Source organism: Pelodiscus sinensis, chromosome 6 (genome assembly GCF_049634645.1).
Source record: "Pelodiscus sinensis isolate JC-2024 chromosome 6, ASM4963464v1, whole genome shotgun sequence".
NCBI classification, from domain to species: domain Eukaryota; kingdom Metazoa; phylum Chordata; order Testudines; family Trionychidae; genus Pelodiscus; species Pelodiscus sinensis.
The window spans coordinates 74,415,439-74,439,483 of record NC_134716.1 but is presented as its reverse complement, the minus strand read 5'-3'; the positions used below and the strand labels follow the sequence as shown (position 1 = coordinate 74,439,483).

Genomic DNA, 24,045 nt, shown 5'->3' with positions numbered 1-24,045 from the left:
AGTTATCCCGATCTGATATTTTGACTCATGCCTCACATGAATTATGTTCAGACATTGCAAAAAAGGATTAATTTAAATCATAAAATGAAACCAGACCTAAAAATATATTTTTTTGGTTTGTTTGAAGATGGGGAAAGTTTTGATTGCTTTCCTCCCATTATTTTTTAATGTATAAGTATGTCTGTGTTGCCTTGTTCACACCAGAAGCAGAAGCGTAGAAAGACAATAGGCAAATAGAGTGTATTCTTGTAGAATTTCCAGCCAGTCTAGAAGTTGAAATAGCTAAAAATTTTGGGAGACCACTTGTTTGTGTGACCTTTCCCATCCTGTTATGCAGACCCAAGGGCTGTGTCTAGAATGGCAAGTTTTTCCGGAAAATCATCTGCTTTTCTGGAAAAACTTGCCAGCTGTCTACACTGGCCGCTTGAATTTCCGGAAAAGCACTGACGATCTCATGTAAAATCATCAGTGCTTTTCCGGAAAAAACTATGCTGCTCCCGTTCGGGCAAAAGTCTTTTTCCGAAAGACTTTTGCGCAAAAGGGCCAGTGTAAACAGCATAGTACTGTTTTCCGCAAAAAAGCCCCGATCGTGAAAAAGGCGATCGGGGCTTTTTTGCAGAAAACCGCGTCTAGATTAGCCACGGACGCTTTTCCGCAAAAAGTGCTTTTGTGGAAAAGCATCCTGCCAATCTAGACACGCTTTTCCGAAAATGCTTTTAACGGAAAACGTTTCCGTTAAAAGCATTTTCGGAAATTCATGCCAGTGTAGACATAGCCAAGAAGTTTAAAGAAGCACCCAAACTATACTCAACTTATTCAGAACAAAAGTGAAAACCACATTATTCATTTCTGGTTTTCATTCCACCCCTCCCCACTACATATATATTTAAAGAAGCGCATGAGTGTGTGTTTATATATGTATACACTCAATAAATATCTGTTGCACTTAGAATTTTTACTTTCCATGCTTATGAAAGAGTTTCTCAGATGCTATAAGTACTGGCTTTGTACAGTATCACAGTTCTCATTCTTACCCCCCCTTGTCTCCCAAATCCCTCTGTGATAACATCTTCCCCTAACTGTTCTTGTACGCTCTTATCATTAACTATGCTTCAGAACTCTGGGACTTTGGTTCTCAGTTACATTACATTTTCTGAGTACTTTTTTGTCACTTTGTACCTCAGGATGTGTGTGTTCTTTCTTGTCAACTGAAGCATCCAGCACAATGGGTGGCCAGCACTGCAATATTGAAATTGAAGATGATAATTCCATATTAATGTGTGTTTTTAACATCACTTTTTGAACGTTCCTATTCAAGCCAATAAGGGAATGATTTTTTCAGTATTCAAACATCATTTTGTGTATTAATTGCATGTTCAACTTGCACATGCAGCTGTCATAAGTAGCCATTCACAGGAGATCATTAGTGCACACATATGGCCAGTTAGATGTGAAAATGGCCATTTGCTTGTTTAGATATGAGTTCTGTGCACAATGGCCATAACTGTGTGCAAGTTAGCTGTAAAAACAATGTGGAATCCTGTGTCACTTTTAAAGGCTAGCCACTTTATTTGGGCATAGGCTTTTGTAGTTAAACACCACTTCATAAGATCCATTATCCAATGCAGACTAACACGGCTACTTTATGGGACAAGTTAGTTGTTTGATTTTATACACACAGTTTTGTAACTGGGTCCTGATAGTATCCTTAATTTTAGATCCAGAATAGTTTCTTTGTAAAATTTGTCATCCAAGAAATAGCAAGAAAATTTTTATGAGTATGCGTGCACACAAACTTTATATAAAAATTTCAAAGATAACTAGATGATTTAAATACTACTCGGTTAATTTTACTGGGTTTTGTGTCTAAATCTCCTAATTGACTGACAAATCCATTCTTTGCCTTTATAATGTAGTAGAAAAATAAAACCATGACCACTAATCTTGATTTGTTAAAGGAGTAGTTATAAAACTGGGCAAAAACTGTGAGCAAAAACTGCTTCACTACAGAGTTTAGCGAAGCATTCATGCAGAAAATATTTTATTTGTTGTTCTTTTAGCTTTTGATTTTGTGTAACTAAAGATAGTGGAAAAACTAAGTCAGCTTTTTTGGAATTTGTACTTATAGCCAACCTGGGAATAGCATCCCACATCATAGTGACCATAGATGCCTCTGATGATGCTCATGGTGTGTTTGAGTTCAGCGCTGAGTCACTCTCGGTCAATGGGACGGAACCTGAAGATGGAGACAGTGTAATTGTGCTTCAGGTCACTATACTTTGCTTTTCATCTGTTGCTACACAATCCTCTTCTATTATTTCCTTCACTAAGGTTTCAGTGATCCTTTATCACAGAGTTGTGGACATGTGATTCTAACTTGAACAAACTGTATGTCCTTTTCACAAAACTTAGTTAATAAACTGTCTCTAATTTATGAAGTCAAATTTATAATCCAGCAAGTATAATGTCTATAATAATCCAAGTATAATGTAATAATATATCAGTTAACAGATATTTTAAAAATAAAATTTCATCTGCTATCTGAAAGTTTGTTAAGCCTCAGACTTATGAACACCTCAGAAATGCAGGTTGTTCATAATACTGAAATGTTCATAATTCTGAACAAAACTTTGATTGTTCTTTGAAAAGTTTACCATTGAACTTGGACTTAGTACAGCTTTGAAACTTTACTATGCAGAAGAAAAATTTTGCTTTTAACCACCCTAATTTAAATGAAATAAGCACAGAAACAGTTTTCTGACTTTGTAATTTTTTAAACTTTCCCTTTATTTTTGTGTAGTTTATGTTTAATACAATACTGTACTGTATTTGCTTGTGTGTGTGTCTTTCTCTGCTGCTTGCTGCCTGATTGTATAATCCTGATTCCAAATGAAGTGCGTTTTCCAGTCGGATGGTAACACTGGTGTTTTTAGCTCTGAGGTTCTATTATACTATTCGCATATTAAAGAAACAAAATTGTTGATGGACTACATTATTTTCTTATGTAAATTTTAAAAGGGGGGTGAGAAATAGAGAAGATGGGAAATGCAGCCTAGCTGAGGCAGTAATGGTTATAGATTTCCATTAGGTGTTCATATTTAACCCATCATGTCCCAGTTTTGCAACTCTTTCAATAGACCGAGTATGGGATTTTGCTTTTTTCTACTTTTATACTACAAAAAAGTATTTACATTTTCATATTTTGCACTTTAGGTTGTCAGAAGTCAGGGGGCCTTGTCCTGTGTCACTTTGCATTGGATCATAGTCTGTGATCATACCGAAGATCTGATTTCTACCTGTGGCAATGTAACTTTTGATGTTGGGCAAAGAAGTGTAAATATAACCTTGCAAGTTTCACCTGATGAGTATCCTGAACTCGATAAAATGTTTTCTGTTTTGATCATCAATGTTTCCAGTGGTCGTCTTGGAAGTCATTCTAATGCTACATTAACTGTGCTAGCTAATGATGATCCACATGGACTTTTTGTCTTTTCGGAGAAAAACAGACCAATCGAAGTTGAGGAAGAAACCAAAAACATCACCCTAACAATAGAACGATTAAATGGTCTCATGGGTACAGTCATGGTAACATACAGAACTGTGGGTGATGATGAAAAGTCACCTTATCTGAAATCAAATATTGCCAGAGCCACACAGGAAAGAGACTATATACCCATTTCTGGATTTGTGATCTTCAAAGCCAATAAAAGCGAGGCTAGCATAACTCTTCCTATTTTAGATGATAAGGATCCAGAGAAATCAGAATCTGTGTTTGTGGAGCTATTCAACATTACTTTGGTGGAAAGAGTGCAGAATAGGCCAAGTAAGTGGTTTACTCAATAATTGTATGCATTTTAGAGGCTTGGTAACATCAGTAAAATGTAACTGATCAAATTGTAGTGTATTTACTATCCCAAAATGCATTAAAGACCTCTATGTGCTGTGTTTGGTGTTCTGTCAGTGTATTTTCCTTTGTCAGTATATCTCTGAAAATAATACGATTGTATTTCTTGTCTCTTTTGTGTTATTTTAACACATATTTTAACACATGGCCTCTCTAGCCATGAAAACTGCAAGGTTTGCCGTGAGCACAAGGTTCTGTTAAATCAGTCTCATTATTTTTGAGATGCATAGCATAGTGAAATGACTGATTAGAGATTTTATTGCATGTTAACTTTATACTTTGCTACTTCATGAACTTTAGCATGTTTTTTTATACAGAAAATGCATGCTAGTCAGCTATTGAGTGATATTTGGGGGACTATAGACTCATTTGCATCTCAGAGTTTCATAGATTGTCTAATTAACTCTCCTACTCATTCTTGATAATCAGGGATGCTTCAAATATATCTTAGTGGAAAGAGTGAACTGTCATGTATATTTCACCATAGGAACTGAAGAAATAATACTCTAATTGAGACTGTAGTGTGATTTCTACAGACCCTATAGAGAAATGAATTAATAACTAATGATTTGGCACAGTCTCACCTTTTTTCATGTATACCACTTCTGAAGCTGTGATAGAAAACTCATGCAGTAAGATACCATACTCTGAGGTTCAGAAATGTTATTTGTAATTTCAGTGAACAATTTCAGTGAACAAGATTTCTATTGGTGAGGCTGTGAAGTGTATACTCTGTCCAGCTATGAAACTTTCTCTAAACCTGTGGGCTACATCTAGACTGACATGATTTTCCGCAAATGCTTTTAACGGAAAAGTTTTTCCGTTAAAAGCATTTGCGGAAAAGAGCGTCTAGATTGGCACGGACGCTTTTCCGCAAAAGCACTTTTGGCGGAAAAGCATCTGTGCCAAACTGGACGCGCTTTTGCGCAAGAAAGTCCGGATCGCCATTTTCGCGATCAGGGCTTTTTTGCGCAAAACAATACTGCATTGTCTACACTGGCCCTCTTGTGCAAAAGCATTTGCACAAGAGGGCTTTTGCCTGAACGGGAGCAGCATAGTATTTCCTCAAGAACACTGACAATCTTACATGAGATCGTCAGTGTTCTTGTGGAAATTCAAGCAGCCAGTGTAGACAGCTGGCAAGTTTTTCCACAAAAACATCTGCTTTTGTGGAAAAACTTGTCAGTATAGACGCAGCCGTGTTGTTGAAGACTGGTGGTAACTGATTTAGATTCCATGAAACCCAATTAAGTCACTGAGAACTTTGGTATTTACAAGACAAGGATCCCAGACTATCTCTCACCAAGTTTCTGTTGTATTTCAGTTGTGAATTCTCCTCGCCTTGGACCCAAGGGTAATACAATAGCTCATATAATTATCAGTGCTAATGATGATGCTTTTGGAACACTTCAGCTCTCTGCTCCATCTGTGCGAGTTGCTGAAAACTACTTTGGACCAATCATCAATGTGACCAGAACTGGGGGAATATTTTCAGATGTTTCTGTGAAGTTTAAAGCTGTGCCAATAACTGCAATACCTGGTAAGAAAAGATTATTATACTGTGTCAAGTTTGCAATCAAATACACTCTAGCAAGGAAAATCCAGCAGTAGTAATGAGAAGTTTACTATACTCATTTGCTACTAAAGTAAACAATGTGGGCCATTTGCTGTATTCCAGCAGAAATAAATATTTTAGTTGTTAGCCATTATTAAAGAAACTATTAAGGGATATATCATTTATATGAATGTCAGTAATACACGTCTGTTTTATGAAAGGGGTATAGTCATTTTAAGGTTGAGCCAATTTAGTGAGTTAAAAGCAATTTCAGGATTAATATCTGCTTGCCAATTTTGGGCTTTTATAGATCCACATTTTCCTGTTGTACATCTCTCCAGATGTCTGAAAAATCCAAAGAGATAATGGAAGCTGTTTAACTTGGATCTTAATCCTGCAAACATTTATGCATATGAATAATCCTATTAAGCAAAGGGAACAAGACAAGCAATGTAAAGCCTTAGAAAAGCATGTTCTCTTTACTTTTTCTGCTGTAGTAATCTTTAATATTATAGACTCATAGACTCATAGACTCCAAGGTCAGAAGGGACCATTATGATCATCTAGTCTGACCCCCTGCACAGTGCAGGCCACAAAATCTCACCCACCCCTCCTAGAATAATCCTCTCACCTATATCTCAGATATTGAAGCCTTCAAATACTTTGAAGACCCCAAGATGCAGAGATCCTCTAGGTGTGATCTGTACCCCATGCTACAGAGGAAGGTGAAAAACCTCCAGGGCCTCTGCCAATCTACCCTGGAGGAAAATTCCTTCCCGACCCCAAATATGGCAATCAGCTAAACCCTGAGCATGTGGGCAAGACTCATCAGCCAGACACCCAGAAAGTTCTCTATAGTAACTCCTATCATCCCTCCATTGACCTATTTCCCACTGATAATGAATGGTCAACTAGATACCAAGATCCTGTTATCTCATCAAACCATCCCCTTCATAAACCCATCTAGTTTAATCTTGAAACCAGATAGATCTTTTGCCCCCACTACTTCCCTTGGAAGGCCGTTCCAGAACTTTACTCCTCTAATGGTTAGAAACCTTCGTCTAATCTCGAGTCTAAACTTCCTACTAGCCAGCTTATAACCATTTGTTCTTGTGTCCACATTGGTATTAAACTTAAATAATTCCTCTCCCTCCCTGGTATTTATCCCTCTAATATTACGATCATAAGAATGGCCATACCAGGTCAGACTAATGGTATCTTGTCTGCTGACAGTGGCCAATACCAGATGCCCCAGAGGGAGGGAACACAACAGGTAATCCTCACGTGATCCCTCCCCTGTCACCCACCCCCAGAGAAACAGAGGCTAGGGACACCATTCCTACCCATCCTGACTAATAGCTATTGATGGTCCTAACCTCCATAAATCTATCTAGCTCTTTTTTGAACCCTTTTGTGGTGAAGGCTAGGACTCTAACTTCGAAGTAGGAATAAGACCCTCCGGAAAAGGGCGCTTTTTCCGGAGGATCGGGGCCAGTCTAGACGCTCTTTTCCGGCTTTTTTAAAAGCCGGAAAAAAGCGGCGGACATTTTTATTTAAATGCCGCGGGGGATATTTAAATCCCCCGCGGATTTCCCTACGACGACTAGTGAAATTTACATGCCCCTTCCGGAAAAGGGGCCAGTGTAGACGTAGCCAGCTTGAATGGTGTTTTCACAGTGAGCAAATGGTTGCAATCTGTTAGCTAATTTTTTTGGGAAAAAGTGATTCTGGTCACCAGTGCCTCTTGGGACTCCAAGAGAAGTTGGCAATACAAACACAACTGCAAACTAGAAACTACTTTGATACAGTGGGCATATCCCATGCAACAGTGGGGGATTGGACAACACCAGCTACTGTCTCCGAATTCTTCCCCCATTTGCTAGTGTAATCTGCATCTTGCCAAAGCTGAGCCTCAATCATTTATCCCTACTGTCCAAACTACAGTCTCCATGAGGCACTAGAAAAGCAAAAGTACTGCACTGATGGTTCTGGAGAAAAAGGAGTTTTATTAGTTGCTGCATGCAACCAAGATAGGAATAACAACATTTAGGAGGTGTATTTAAAATGTTTCCTGAGGTAACAACTTAGTGTTTCTATGCACAGGTGAAGACTACAGTGTAGCCTCATCAGACGTTGTCTTACTGGAAGGGGAAACCAGTAAAGCTGTGCCAATTTATATCATTAATGATATCAATCCTGAGGTTGAAGAAACCTTTCATGTGCAGCTGCTGAATCAGACAACAGGAGGAGCCTTGCTTGGAGCATTGACTCAAGCAGTCATTATCATTGAGGCCTCTGATGATCCATTTGGATCTTTTGGTAATTTGAATGTCTTTATTCTCTGTTCTTTATCAAATCTGTTTAGACATGTCGCAGATGTACTGTATCTTCTAGGATGTGCTATGGTCTTACTCTTAGTTAAGCTAACACGGTGTATGTAGGAAATGTAATATAGCCAGGGATACCGGCCCTGAGGAGAGAATGGGCGAAAGCTAATTATAGCTTGATGAATGCTGTTTAATGTAGAACCAAGCCAAAATGAAACTTGTCATTTCAATTCAAATGGGAATGTTTCAATGTGATTTAACAGATTTCTTTTAATTCTATGGAAGAACTTTGATGTTTCTAATTTTATTTCTGTCGGGACAAAAAGAAATATCCAGAATTTCCAGCATGTTAGAAATCATATTTTTTTTTATCAGCACACCTCATTGCAAATCTGGGGTGGATATAAGACAACGGGCAAAAGTTCATTTTTTTTTTTTTTTGGTATTTTGACTTTTCCTTGTGTTCTTCCTTCCTTCCTTTGTTTGTTTGTTTGTTTCCATTTTTGTAACTGCAAAAGAGAAAAAGACAGAAAGATGGATTTTTTGTGTGTGTGGGGGGGAACATTTTGGGTATAAATGTTTAAATTAGTGCTATCTTCTTATTGTTTCTGTTCTTTCACTGGGAAGGATGATCAGAAGTGGCTGAGTGTCCCTTTTGTCCAGTTCTGTGTAAACATACAGTGAAACATTCTTGGTCATGTGTGGGAGTTTATCCATCACTTATCTGAACCATAGATGGACAAAGCTGGTAGACTTTGCACCTCAATGTCACAAACACCAATATCATATCAAACAAAATAAGTTTAAAAATAGTTTAATTCTGCAAAGTGTACAACATGGCTTCAGCAAAATGAACAAACAGTTTTAATGAGGAATTTGTTTGATTTCTTAAGCCTCAATGTTAATGATGAACAAATAAGTCTCTCTACCATGTGCTTCAGTGTTTCAGGTCAATGAACTCACTGTGGAAGAGCCAGAGTTCAACTCGGTGATGGTAAACTTGCCAATAATCCGCAATGCTGGGACTCTCGGCAATGTTACCATTCAGTGGGTTGCCACCATTAAGGGACAGCTTGCTGCTGGAGACTTGCATGTAGTCTCAGGTAATGTTACTTTTGCCCCTGGGGAAGGCCTTCAGATGTTGCTGTTGGAGATCCTGGCTGATGATGAACCGGAAATCCAAGAGGTGAGTTGAACTTCTAGACTCCATATGGAATGACACTTTCCAGAAATGTTTGTTCTGTTTTAATATAGTGATGAGTTCCAAAGAGAGAGATTTTATTCAAAACAAAGGAAAATTAAGCTGAAAATACTATTCTGGGGAAAGAAAACAGTTTTCAGATATACTAATTTATCATTGATTTATTCTTTGGTTCTTACTGTTGGTATTTTTCATCTATAAGATTCAATAGAACTTCAGACATATCTGTGAATAAATCAGAATACTGAAGCAATACAATTTTTCTTAGGTTTGATTTTCTAGTGAGAGAAACATTGGACCTTATTCACTGTCTAGCGGAACATCTTAGAATTATATTGAAATATGTAGGTGAAATGAAACTAAACATCTAGTTAAAATATGGATGAAGTGGTTAAATATGAATATAGATCATTAATCAATCTAGAGATAGTGTACTAGGAGGGTGGGATAGAAATTATTTCAAACATATTAATAAAGGTTGCATCGAGTATAGAGTGCTTTCAAATTTAGATGTTTTTTGAGTAATTTACTTTTTTGTTTGTTTGTTTGTTTGTTTGGAACATCTTTTGAAAGAATTTCCTATTTTGTTAGAAAGACTCAGAGGGGTAGCTGTGTTAGTCTGTAACTTTCAAAATAATGAGTAGTCCTGGGGCTCTTTAGAGACTAACAAATTTAATCTTCATCTCATCTGAAGAAGTGGGTTTTGCCCACAAAAGCTCACTATATTTATATTTATATTTATATTTATATTTATATTTATATTTATATTTATATTTATATTTATATTTATTTAATTTGTTTGCCTTCAAGATACCACAAGACTACTCACTATTTTGTTATAAGTTTCTTCTTAACTATTCTAGTGATGAGCCTGAAAAATAAGTGTTTCAATTTTTTTAAAACAAAGGCTTGAACATCACCCCAAAAGCAAAAAGAATTTTCTATCTGGTCTGGTTTACCGCTTAATCATTTATTTTATAGCATAAGCTCTCTCTTGACTCTCTGGCTATGTTTAGACTCTTTCAGAGTATCTCTTTCAAAACATCTTCCCTTTTTTAAAATAGAGAACCTTTTGCTCTACAAAAATGCCTATAGTATGTGTAATGCAGCAATGAGTATGATAAAAAAGGTAATAAATAAGATCTGGGGCTTTGGGTAGAGATGGAACTTTTTGCCCATATGGAACTTTTTGCACACAACAAATGCATGCACATTTTGCATGCACAAAAGTCCTCTGTATCAATTAATGGAATTTCTACATGTATGTAAATTTCACCAGTCATGAATGTTCAGACTACATCCAAAGAGATGTTATAGTTGAGATTTCCACTAGTGGGGATCGTGTTTTACAGACAGTTATGGTTACTGTACAGAAGACTTAGAAATAAACTTTTCAGTACAATCAAATTCTAGTTTTATACTAGAAACTGTTAGATTTCAATGTGAGGAGGCAGTTTCCCTGCAGCATATACCATGAATTTTTGTTATGGGCAGGAAATTTGTCCCTGACAGTTGTACTACTTAGCAGCAGCAGGGAGTGGAAATCTTCACTCTGTTTTAGGCAGGGTATCTTCTGTTTCAGGGATAATATTTATTTATTTCCCTTGATAATATGATTATGGCAGACATCTTCTATAGTTTTAGCTATGTTAGCTTCAACACTGTTGAGTAATAACTCTACCTTTTACTGTTTCCACTTATTGTGGTGAAATGCTGGATGACTATAGGGAAGCTGACAGAATCCCCAAAATGGGATTCCCCAAACTTTAGTGTGTAGATGGGAGTATAGGAACATGACTCAAATTGATACAGTGACAACTGAAGCTCTGCAATGCATTGCTCACCCAGAATAATATTGTGTTAGTCTTTTGATGTGTGTAGTTCTCTGTTTAACCCCTACCACTTCTAAAGCCCTTTAAATCAAAACACTTTAGAAATGCAGTGGCCTGTATCATAAACACTTGGATGTAATTGATGAGCAGTCCCTTGCCTGAGTGGTCTCACTGAACTTAGTGGGGCAAATTATTACTGTCCACTGATGGGAGTCACTAGTTCAGATCTAGCTGGTCCTAAATGATTTATCTTGATTTCACAACATAATGTTGTTAAAGTCTACATATATATATATATATATATATATTTATATATATTTCAGATTATCCATGTACAGTTAACTCAGGCCTCAAATGGAGGTGCTATTGGGTTAGATGGCATGGCAAATATTATAATACCAGCCAATGATAATCCTTATGGGACAGTCTGTTTCCATCATGCCTTGTACCAAATTCAGGAGCCACTGGAAAGAAGTTTATTTGCAAACATAACTGTCAAGAGAAGGTATGTTTAATGTTAATTTTTTAATGAAAGTATTTGTGGTCCTCCTGTATTTTTACTGAGATTTCAACTCCATGGGCTTTTTCTTATATTCTTTCTCAAATATTGATTTGATTTCCTTATTATACAGTAATCTACTCAATTATCTTTGACTCCTATGCTTATGGTCTTTTATCTTTAACCAAATATGTTTCTTTTTAAATTTGTCTTATTAATTCTAAAAACATGTAGGTCAAGAACATTCTTTGCTACCAGGTGTCTAAATGGAGGATAAAAGAGGACAAGGCTCAGTATGACTCAGGCATGAGGGAAGGAGAGAAAGTGTTACTTCTATAACTTCTATGAATAAATAGAAGGAGAATAGGGCAGGGCAGGATAGCTCTGGCTTCTCTCCCTTGCCAGCCAGCAGAACTAACAGGTTGAAAGTGGAGTAAACTGCATAGTTGCAGCTATTTATGATTAACCACAACGCAGGGGCTGCGTCTAGACAGGCAACTGGCAGTTGCTTTTGCAGAAAAACTTGCCAGCTGTCTATACTGGCCGCTTGAATTTCCACAAGAACACTGACTTCCTATTGTCTGAAATCAGTGCTTCTTGCGGAAATGATATGCTGCTCTCATTCGGGCAAAAGCCCTCGAGGGCCAGTGTAGACAAAACTTTTCCGTTAAAAGCATTTGCGGAAAATCATGCCAGTCTAGATGTAGCCATACTGTAAAACACTCTAAGATGCCTGCTACCTCTAAATTATTTTAGCAGCAGATGCAAAGTGGATGCATTCTGAATGGTTTTTAAATTATATGAAACCATTGAACAATTTTTTAAAAGGCCGATAACTTACGTTTAAGTCACTCTTAATGTAAAGATCTACAAATTTAAGAAAACTTGTCTTCACTTGTTAACATGACACTCTTATTTGTCACCACACTTTTTAGTGAGGGAAGATTTGGTCAGCTGCAGGTGTTCTACAGCACTTCAGAGGTTGATATGGTAGCTCTTGCAATCGAGCAAGGCCAGGATATGCTGTCCTACTATGAATTTCCTGTGCAAGGGATTGGTGACCAGCTGTCAAGGACTACAGTGAATGTCTCAACAGCAAGTGACCCATTACGTACTTGTGCAATTCAGTGCCTAAAAGAACATGCATGTTTAGCTTTTATATTCTCTAGTGCCTCTGCATTTCCTTTGTGCTTTTGGCTAACATCATGGGTCAGCCCAGTAACCAACAGCTCTGGATTCTGGACCTACAAGAAAAATATCACCCGGGTGTCTTCTCTTTTTGATTCACAAGCCATTGCAGGCAGTGACTATGAATCAGTTACAAGTCAATGGGCCATAATATTGGAAGGGGAACAGTTTGCAAATCTCACAGTTACCATTCTGCCTGACAATTTGCCAGAGTTGGATGAGAAGTTTATTGTATCCCTTTTGAAGGTTGAACTGATGAACACCTCAGCCAGCTTAATAAACCAGCCAAAGATAGGACAGCCAAATACCTCCACAGTTGTCATAATGATGAATGGAGATGCCTTTGGAGTGTTTGTCATCTACAGTGTAAGTCCCAATGCAACAGCAAAAGGTCTATACGTGGAAGTTGAAGAATGTCCTCAGACCAATGTGCAGCTTATGATACACAGAACAGAAGGCAGCCTCGGTCAGGTTACAGTGGAATGGAGTGTGATTGGTGGAACAGCTACCCAAAACTTGGATTTTGTAGGTGATGGTGATATTCTGGTGTTTGCTGAAGGTGAGGCAACGTTAACTTTCATCTTTTCCCTTTCTAAGTGGAGAAAAGTAGCGGGAGCTAGATTAAGTAGACACATTTCTTGACTTTTAAATCCAGGTGTTAATTAACTGCTAGGCTTTGCCTCCTGGAATACACTGTTGTGTGATAGATGTACATTTTCAAGCATATTGTACTATTTAGTAGTTCATCAGCTTGAGCCTAAAGATCCAGTCTCCTATATTTAAATATATATAATTGTAACATTTGTAAATATGATCCTGGACCACGGATGTTGCCGGACCAGAGAGTCCTGGACCAGAGAGATTCATGTGTAGACTTCTTTGCTAGTTATGTTGGTCTCATTGGCTAGCCTGGAAGTTAGATGCCAAGTCTATGTGAAAGGGTTGTGGGATGAGTGGATTGTTGAGTGCAACGCATGACTAAGTATATTCAAATTCAATTCATACAAGAGTGTACACCCTTTTATGCCATTTGGATTGTTATTCAAATGCTCAGACTTGGTAAGACTATTTAACTTCAATTCATTAGAGAGAATAGAATACACTGCTTTCTTTTACAGCTCTTCCCTTTTCTAAATGGAGTTAAAAAAACAAGCAAATACTGAGTGATTAAAGTATTCTGAGAACTAAGAAGCTAATTATTTGAAGGCTATTGGTTATAATGTACATAGTATGTTTAGTAGTTGTTACAGGGATACAGATGTACATAATTTACATATATTTTTAACTAGTTCCTACAAAAGAGGCTGATTAAGCCCCATTTGAAAGTACAGAATCATGGTGTTAGAAGGGTCATTTAGTTAACCCTCCCACCAAGATGTAGAACTTCTGTCTCCAGTATGTTGTTTGTTATGGCTTTGATACTTACATATTTTTCTTCGATTTTTTTCCTTACAGGTGAAACTAAAAAGGTGGTCACACTGACCATTTTAGATGATCCCGAGCCAGAGGATAATGAAAATATTGTAATCAGCCTGACACAGACTGAAGGAGGGAGTCGTATTCTCCCTAGCTCTGACACTGTCACTGTGGTTATTCTGGCTAATGACAATGTGGCAGGAGTTATTAGCTTTCAGACATCCTCAAGATCTGTTATTGGTCACGAAGGTGGGTTCCTCTTTGTGTTGACCCAACTAGCTCCATTTACTATCACCTTCCTTATTCATACTTTCTCTTGATGAGGACTTACATTGTTGGTCCATTTACCTGTTCTAGTAAAAGTAGTCAGAAAATCATTGGGTGTATGCAAACAGAGGACTAGCTAGCTATCCTGCATGTGTTCCATTGTAATTTAGATGTCTTTCTAATGTAATAATGAGATAGAGATTGGGTTCAAAATATGTTATCTAATTTCAGCATTGCTTCTCATTTGCTTTTTGAAGCTCACACCTTGTCACTCTTGTTTTAACATCTAGTAGCCCCTTTTTAACTTTCCTGTATATTCATTTTGTGCCAAATTCTTTACCTGGATGCTTCTCCTTTTGACTTCTCATATTATATAGGTATTTATGGATTGGACATAATATAATTTTATAAAATATAAAGACACTATTCAAAAGATATTGGGACCTGTTTAAGGGTTAACACATCTTTCCTCTTTTTTTTTCTCATTCCCTCATGAGCCTCCTGGTGGGTGAATAACCACTTGTGTATGTTTGTAGCCACCATTTTGGGGCGAGGGGTGTATCAGTTCTGTCTTGTTTCTGTGTCAGGATTAAAATAATGTCACATATATTTAAGAAGAACTATAAGGCTACGTCTACATTGGCCCCTTCTCCAGAAGAGGCATGTTAATTTCCAACTTCAGAATAGGGAAATCCGCGGGGGATTTAAATATCCCCCGCGGGATTTAAATAAACATGGCCGCCGCTTTTTTTCCGGCTTGGGGAAAAGCTGGAAAAAAGCGTCTAGACTGGCGCGATCCTCCGGAACAAAGCCCTTTTCCGGAGGATTTCTTAATCCTACTTCAAAGTAGACGCTTTTTTCCGGCTTTTCCCCAAGCCGGAAAAAAAGCGGCGGCCATGTTTATTTAAATCCCGCGGGGGATATTTAAATTAATATGCCTCTTCCGGAGAAGGGGCCAATGTAGATGTAGCCTAAGAGTTTAAATTGGAAAAAAAATTCTGATTGGTGCCTTAAAGGGGCACATTGCATGTTTGATCTAGAGGTTTGCTGTATTTTCAGATGGTGATGATTGTCTTGGTTTATCTTTTGCTTGAATCCAAAAGAGCTACAGCATCATATCTCTAAAATTTGATGAGTGGTCTGTCAAGAGAAAATAAACAGACATTGATTTCCGAGAGAATGGTTTTATTGTATTTGTTGGGAAAAAAATCAGTTGAATTTTGTAAACCAAATATGTTGTTTGCTATACATGAAAGAACATCATAATTCTTCAAAAATTTTATATAGGTGGTTTATGTTGATTCTGTGCTGGTGTGTGCCTCAGTTTTCATCCTTTATTCTTCTGCATTAATGGTTCTGATCAGCATGTCGAACCAGCTGTAATCTGACAAGCTAAGAAGAGCCATCAATGAGCACAAGGAATTAACAGAAACTGTCTTGGTACCAGAGATTATGGTGACTTTCATGAATCTTTACAACTTGTTAAAGTTAATTTACAAAACACTAGCAACACTGGTACTTTGGAGCTGAAATGCTTTGTTATTACATTTGGAAACTCCACTGAGCACTGATTCTCCAACTACTAAAAGAACAAGAATGCATTAGCTTACAGCAAGAAAAAAATAAGCACATAGAATCTTTTGGTTAAAAAGAGTGAGCTAGGTCTTTATAGGGCATATGTAGAGTTTGCTGTTTGCTTTTTAAAACCTGTTTTTTCTTGTGCTGAAACAATGACTATTGATACGAAACACAGCAATACAAAATATGATGTTGTTTAATATTTTCTGTCTTACTGAATAATTTCACTATCCATCAGTTAAAACAAGTTACTTTTAGGGTAAAAATATACATCTCACCCATTTTAGGCAGTTCAGCGTCCATAAGCCACATACAAAAATTGAAATTGAAAAACTGAAATTTACCTAATGAAATGAAATTTGCAGTTTTCAGAGATCCTTTTATAGTTGGTCAAGTCTACTGAAGACAGAAATTGTATTCATCTTTTTGGGTTTGTTCTGTATATGACAACCAAAGATCTTAATATTACTAGTCAATAATGGACTACCCACAATCAGTAATAGTGTTCACTTGGATTTCAATTTTTAATCCAGTGTTTTGATTTAGCCTGATCATTATGAGTGTACATTGTACTGACTCCTACATCATAATTCACTTTTTGTGCTATACGATGATGATTCTTTCATTGTTTTTTATGATTTTGTATTGAAATATGCTGATTCTTATTTGTGCATTTTACAGTTGTGGTACTAAAATAACTAGTGTGATATACTTAATATTAATTTGTTTTGAAATGAATGTGCAAAATTCTCAGGATAAAATGGGTTTCAGTATTAAACAATATGATGTTCCTCATTGGAAACCATAGATCCTTTTGCGTATATGCAGGTTCAGTGCTCTTCAGAAACACAATCAGAATGTCATGTTAAATAGATTTTAAACATTCTTTTCTGTCAGATCGAGCAATGTAGTCACTTAATGCAGGATATGAACATCAGCACAATTTTAGGAGTTAACTTTCAACATTTGAAATGCTGATGCCTAAATTACACCTATTATTCTACTTTATTGGAAAAGGGCTTAATTTTATGTTTGTATAGTTTATATATATATATATTTTTTGCTTCTTTAAAATTGTTTCTACTGTGGTCTCCTAATAAATAATTTCCATCTCATTGCAGTGATGGACAAATATGGGGTAACAGTGGTTCTTCAGCAGAACACATCTAGGATATTTTTATGATGACCTTCCTGTCAATTTTAGCTGTATAATAAGTATTCTGTCATGAGGCTGCTCTAAATTACATGTCTGGATTGTCTGATCATGGAGGAGCCAATGTGGTGAAAAGCCATGTTAGCCACATACTTTTCCTTCCCTTTCTTAGCTGCATCAGGTTGAGCTCAGGTGCATCTTTGGATCTGGCTCCGTAGGTCTGATTTAGATCTCATGCAATATAATCCTGGAAGAGTTCTGTTAGTCAGTAGAATCACACTGGTGTGATAATGGCGTGTTTTGATGCAAACCAAACAAATCACATCAATAAAGGACACAAGTCCAAGCAGGCCACAAAGACTGGTTTTCCACTAAACTATTACTCAGAAAAAGGTAATCCCTGTAAAAAAAGAGAAGAGAATCTCACCTGTTCAGTGAATTAAGGATGTTAAGTAAGGGTTAATTGATTAGTCGAGTAGTCGATGGAAATTCCATCGACTACTCGACTAGTCGATAGGCCCTTCTGCATTCCTCCTTTGAAATGTACAAGAGCCCCCAGTGGGGAGGAGGAATGCAGAACTCAGTGTGCAGTCTGAAACCAGCGGGAAGTCCCACTGACTATGGGCTGCATGCAGCATGCCAGCTTTGAAATGTACTAGAGTCCCCAGCGGGGAATCTTCTGCATTTCAAAGCAGTAGCACAGCATGGATCCCGGGGTCACTGGGGGACTAAAAGTCATGCTGCACTGCTGATTTGAAATGCCACGTGGAACTGGGGTCAGCTGGGGACTCCATAGCTGATCCCAGGTTCTGAGTGCATTTCAGCAAAACCTGGGATCAACTGGGGACTCCCCAGCTGACTGCAGGTTCTGCATGGCATTTACCCAGAACTTGGGGTCAGCTGGGGACCCTCCAGCTGATCCCGGGTTCTGTGACATTTCTGCGGGAGCCCGGGATCAGCTGGGGAGTCCCCAGCTGACCCTGGGCTCCACGCACGGCAGCACTATGCATCTGATCCCGGGCTCAGCTGTGCAGTGTTGTCCCTTACAAATGTGGAGGTAGCGTTTCAAAGGGGCAGCATCGCACAACTGAGCTGGGGATCAGCTTTGCAGCGCTGCCCCTTTCAACTCTGCCTCCGTGTTTCAAAGCGGCAGCACCACACAGCTGATCCTGGGCTCAGCTGTGTAGTGCTGCCGCTTTGAAGTGCCTCCTCTTCCCCTCTCTCCTTGCTGCCTCTATCAGATAGATAGAGGCAGCAAGGTGCAGGGGAATGCGTATCAGATAGTTGACTAGTCCTTAACATCCCTATTGTGAGTGGGAGTTTCAGATAGATGTAGAGATGCCTGGCCCTTTCTCAACTAGCCTTATTTTTTCTTCTGTTTTGCCCTCCAGCTGGGTTTGTTCAGAGGCAACCTGAACCATGAAGCTCCATGGAATTAACTATGCCTAGCAGTAGCAACAATGAAAGAAATTTGAAATAATTTATTTGAATATCTCTAGTATAAAGTGGCCTGAAAGTCATTTTTTGGCAGTAGAGATATTGAACAGAACTTGTGATGGCTGTGTTTATGTATCGCACCCCTAAAATATGGCTTTAGGAGGAAACATAATCTTAGTTGCAAGCATTTTCTTATATTTCAGTGAATAAGAATGATACAGCATATAACCTTGAGATAGATAAGAGATGTGTTGTATTATTGACATACCCAATGTCTTGATTCTCTAGTCTTCTACATATTTTCCTGTCTTTCAAAAGCCAATGCAATACTGTATGTACTGGCAAGCTTAAACATTGTGGATCTGAAAAATACTGTTAAAATACATATGCAGTATGTTTGTTTTAGAAATAAACATCTGTCATATCATGTATATGTATTATACATATGTTCACATGCCTAACTTCACATGCTAATATTTATCTTCGTGTTGATACCGTATGTAAAACCTCAAGCTGCCTTTTTACATTTGGGTTTATTTTTGTTTTTCATATGTTTTGCAATGATTGCTCTATTACTCATTAGCTTTTATTAAATTATCCATTAGACTGAATGCTAGAAATGTGAAAAGTGTAATTATTGTGCTTTTTATAAATTAACATTGACAACACTTCCAGTCAATTGATAGAGTATATCTTGAGAAATCATAGGAAGCTATTAACTTTTTGTGAAAAATTTCTTTTGTATTTTTAAAAACTTGTAACTGATGCTATTATGTAAGTTAATACTCACATAAATGGAATTTACAGGTAATTGCAAGCATTTTTGTGCATGCATTGTAGAAAATTACATTACAGTACAACATTAGCAACATGTATATTTATTGCCAGTGAACTCCTAAAGGAATTTTTTTGTGTCATGGCTAGTACATACAGCATTTACTGTCTTGTGTAGTTTATGGATTGCCATTGTTATAGTGTTTTGTGCATGTTTTGATGGGTATTCATTTTTTCCCTTATGCTGTAGATGCTTTTTAAGTCCTAGCATGCATTAGATAGATCTTTCTGATACATTTTTCATAATTGAACTAAAAACAGAACTGAAAGGTTTAGAATTTGGATTTCTCCTTACTTTATGCTAAAAACAAACATGTATTACTTTACAGTGAGGCTTACTATATAAAGTATCAGTGGATACTTGAATATGTTGGTGTTGGAAAAGTTACCATGATTATGGAATGCATGCTTCTAATTCTTCTATAACTGATACACAACCAAAGCATTTTCCCAACAGCATATATTTGATTATATTTTTTCCTTAGGAGAACAATTGGAGTTCCACATCCTAAGAACTGCCCCAGGACTGGGGAACGTTACTGTTAGTTGGAAAATTGTTGGACATCACTTAGATCAAACCTTTGAAAATTATTTTGGAGTACTCTTCTTTCCTGAGGTAACCCCAAGCAGAGTAAATGTGTTCAGCAGCAAAAGCTAGAGATAATGAAATTAAAGCTGAAGTGGAAAGGAGTTAACACCTTTCCAAGTAATATTATTTCCTGACCGATATGATTGTTGTCTTTGAGATTCGAATTGATAGTTTTAAATTTGAATACAGGTTGTACCTCTAAAATCTGGGACTTTCTGATCCAGCAACATCTGTGGTCTAGCAGGACCATGAATATTGCTGGAACAGAGAGCCCCAGCTGGCCAAGTTCAGAAGCACAGCCTGGGGCTAAGTTGGTGTGGTGGAGAGTGCAGCTCTGGCGGAGGCTGGAGGCAGTGGGGTGGTGGCCAGGAGAGCAGCCCTAGTCAGGGCTGGTGTAGTGGGGACATGCTTGGTCAGGTCTGACAGTGGGAAGCACAGCGCCAATATGGGCTGGAGGCTATGGGGCTGGCATGGACATACAGCCCAGGACAACACTGTATGGGGCACAGTACTGGTCAGTCTGGGAAGCAGTGGGGCTGACCCCTGTCCAGGGCTGGCATGGTGGTGGGGGCAGCCCTGGTGAGGGCTGGCACAGTGGGCTGGAGCAGCAGGGCAGGGAGCAGAGCCCCAGCTGAGACCAGAGGCTACCGCCAGGGGGAAGCTGTGACCTCCCCTGGTTTGGTAAAATCCATCGTTAGGACCACTCAGGTCCTATGGGTGCTGGACCACGGAGGTCTGATCTGTATTTGAAATTTAAAACTTCTTAGAAGAAATCATTCAAAATGTGTGACAGATAATACCATGTGTTTTGTATTGTGATAACAAAACTTTTTTTTGCCATTTAAAATAAACAGGAGTCATTGAATCTAACATTCTACATTCATCTGCTGGATGACCATATTCCTGAAGAAAAGGAAGAATACCAAGTAGTCCTATATGACATCATCACTCAAGGTAATACAAAAGTATAGAATGATGGAAAGAGGGAAAGGCTGTCAATTTTCATTATTGTTTTAATTTTTTGTGACAGTTTAAAGCATTGTTGTGAAACTTTGTTTTCGTGTACTAAAATTTGCTCCTTCTTTATCTGCATACTAGCTGTAGAGTGATCTGACTAGTATGTTTTATTTATAATGGAGATTGCCTATCTCCTAGAACTGGAAGGGACCTTGAAAGGTCATTGAGTCCAGTCCCCTGCCTTCTCAGGAGGACCAAGTACCATCCCTGATAAATTTTTGCCCCAAATGGCCTCTGCAAGGATTAAACTCACAACCCTGGGTTTAGCAGGTCAATGCTCAAACCACTGAGCTATCCCTTCCCCCTAATTGATTGGTTTTAAAGTGGGTCCTCTCTGCCAGCAAATTCTGCACCCCTCTAAATAGGAGCAGAATTAGACCTAATAAATCTAATACCTTTTGGTTATAGTGGCTATGAAATAAGCCATTGTCTATTCAGCCACTATCTGCTCAGCCAATTCTTCTTGTCCTGTGACATGCAGACTTCCCCATTGACTGTTGCTTTCTGCATACAAGGAGGGCAGTAGATTCTGTTCTTGCTGTTCAGATTAGTGTGGAGAATCATCTAGGTCTGCATTCTCTCTGCATATGGTCATTATAAATCAAACTTTCATTACTAAAGAATGGCTAGATTGGCACAGGTGTTCTTGTTTCTAGATGCCTCAGTCAAACTGGGAAAACCAAACCTTACCCTAGAATTAGCTGTTATCTGAATGTACATTGGCTGATGTTCTGTCCTCTTATTTGATATTATCCTTTTATTAGATACAGCTTTTTTGTTTTTGTATTTGCTATGTTTGCTATAGAACATGTGTAGATCCACACTGGTTATAGAGTAACAACAGATTCTATCATGTTCTCCCTGATTCATATTACTGGGAGTATGATTGACTGCATGGCATAATGGAGGAAATAGTGATATTAACTGCCATTATTGCCAATATTGTTTTTTTAAAAAACCATACTTCAGCTGCCTAGTATTCTGTGTAGTTACACCATTGACTATTTTACAGGAGTTTCTTCAATGGGTGCTGCTGTTTTGGATAGCCAAGGGTATGAAGCTGTTTTGACAGTAGAGGCCAGTGACGAGCCACATGGAGTTTTGAAGTTTGCGTCTTCCTCCAGAATGGTTTTGACCCAGGAAGCAAACAAAACTATTCAGCTTTTTATCAGCAGAGAATTTGGGTCTTTAGGTTGGTGTAATTTCTCTAGATACAGAGGTTTTATGTGTCTTCTGCAACATATTCTTTTTTTTGTCCAGAAAAAGTCAGTGGGAGTCAGATAAATCAAAGGTTCAACTCTGTCTGTTCTCTTATTTTCCGTCTCTTGCAAAAAATGTAGTTGTAGGTGCAGCCAAAAGTTAGAAAGGACAGTAAGCTAATATTCTTGCTTTCAATTTTAGTCAGTCCCCTCTAAAAACGTATTCATATGACTTCCCCTCTGTCAGCAGGGAATGACTTTTCCCTGCATAACAGTGCTTCCTTGTGGTCTACCAACCCCTGCAAAAAGAACATAGTGGGGCAGATGACATCCACCTACAGAAGCCAACTATCAGAAATACAATATTACCACTTATGATCAATACTAAGTGACAGACTAACTAGTCCATGTGAAGAATCAGCTATCCGTTTCCTCTGATTTAAAAACAGTTGGACTAAATGGCTATTTGTGGCATGACCATCTACTACATGGCTACAACCTAATACATAATATACCACTGCAAAAATATCTGAGCAATCAACTGTAGACCACTCCTAAAAGAGAAACAGAAAGCAGCTGCACTCATCAAAAATAATCTTTTGAAAACCACTCATAACCCTGAACCAGATTTTACACATAATGAGAAAACAAAAAATGGTGGACATTTTTCATGAACTTAAAAGGCAATTTGACTCTGCTCATTCCTTCATTCCTTGTAATAGAAGGAATTAGTAATATTGGCCAGCAGGGAAAGAAATAAGGATTAAATAAACAGCACAAAAGGGATTAAAAGGCCCGGGATGGATATGTAAATAAAAGGGTTTCCTTTTAGTAAGTGGCAAAAAGAAAGTAGAAATGTTGCCTAGGATTTTCAAAGATTTCCTTTCAGTGGTATTTGGGTATCTAGCAACCCAAAGCCCCTTGAGAGATCCATTCTACAACACAGCATGGATGAAAGGTTGTAATGGCTGTACTCATTCACCTTTCTAGTGCAAATGATGCTGGAACACAAAAATTTGGGAACATATGGACTTAATGCATTGTGCCCATTAGTTTTACTGTATCAAACCCAAATATTCATAATTAGGTTTTACTCAGCTTTTTGATGTGAGGAGGGAAAGAAAAATCTCAACAAAATACCCACAAAACCAGTCTTTCCTTTGCAAATCATAAGTGTTTTAGAAACCCGGGCTTTTTTTTTTTTCACAAGAGGGAAGAAAGATGATCTTGACATTAAGGCTCTGGATTGGTACAGGAAACCTGGGTTTTAATTCTGGATTATGTTAGGGTATGTCTACACTACAAAGTTAATTCGAACTAACAGACATTAGTTCGAATTAACTTTAATAGGCGCTACACTAGCGCTCAGCTAGTTTGAATTTAAATCGAACTAGCGGAGCGCTTAGTTCGAACTAGGAAAACCTCATTTTACAAGGATTAAGCCTAGTTCGAACTAGCTAGTTCGAATTAAGGGGTGTGTAGCCCCTTAATTCGAACTAGTGGGAGGCTAGCCCTCCCCAGCTTTTCCTGGTGGCCACTCTGGCCAACACCAGGGAAACTCTATTGCCCCCCTCCCGGCCCCGGACCCCTTAAAGGGGCACGGGCTGGCTACGGTGCCCGTGCCAGGTGCAAGCCTGCCAGCACCCAGCCAGCAGACCCTGCACCTGGCACGGCTCGAGCCAGCCACCCGATGCCCCCCAGCCCTCCCCCTCTTCCCGGGACCAGGCTGGCGGCTCCCGGGAGCTTGCCCGGGACCGCAAGAGGTGGGCACCCGCCTGGGCTAGTGCAGACATCGTGGACCTCGTCCACGATCTCCGCACTAGGCACAGGAAAGTGGCCGGCTAGGGCAGGAGAGCTGCCAGCCTGGCCACCCAGGAGCAGGTGTGCAAGAGAATCAAGGGGGTCCACTGAGACCCCCGACCCTGAGCCCTGAGCTTACAATGGCTGTCCTGGGTCAGACCAAAGGTCCATCTAGCCCAGTAGCCTGTCTGCAGACAGCGGCCAACCCTAGCGACCCTGGAGGGGATGGACCGAAGACAGTGACCAAGC

At 38.6% G+C, this 24,045-nt stretch overlaps 1 protein-coding gene across 1 annotated transcript in view; it reads left to right on the top strand.

Annotated features, from left to right (window-relative positions):
- The window catches only part of ADGRV1 (adhesion G protein-coupled receptor V1), a 391,810-nt gene that overhangs the window by 69,083 nt on the left and 298,682 nt on the right, over positions 1–24,045 (top strand). Inside the window, exons 27-37 of the mRNA XM_075932856.1 lie at positions 2,129–2,268; positions 3,214–3,823; positions 5,229–5,444; positions 7,563–7,778; positions 8,728–8,972; positions 11,143–11,324; positions 12,254–13,065; positions 13,962–14,171; positions 19,677–19,807; positions 20,635–20,734; positions 21,810–21,989. Coding sequence (XP_075788971.1) covers positions 2,129–2,268; positions 3,214–3,823; positions 5,229–5,444; positions 7,563–7,778; positions 8,728–8,972; positions 11,143–11,324; positions 12,254–13,065; positions 13,962–14,171; positions 19,677–19,807; positions 20,635–20,734; positions 21,810–21,989 — 3,042 coding nt within the window. The remainder of the gene's footprint in view (positions 1–2,128; positions 2,269–3,213; positions 3,824–5,228; positions 5,445–7,562; positions 7,779–8,727; positions 8,973–11,142; positions 11,325–12,253; positions 13,066–13,961; positions 14,172–19,676; positions 19,808–20,634; positions 20,735–21,809; positions 21,990–24,045) is intronic.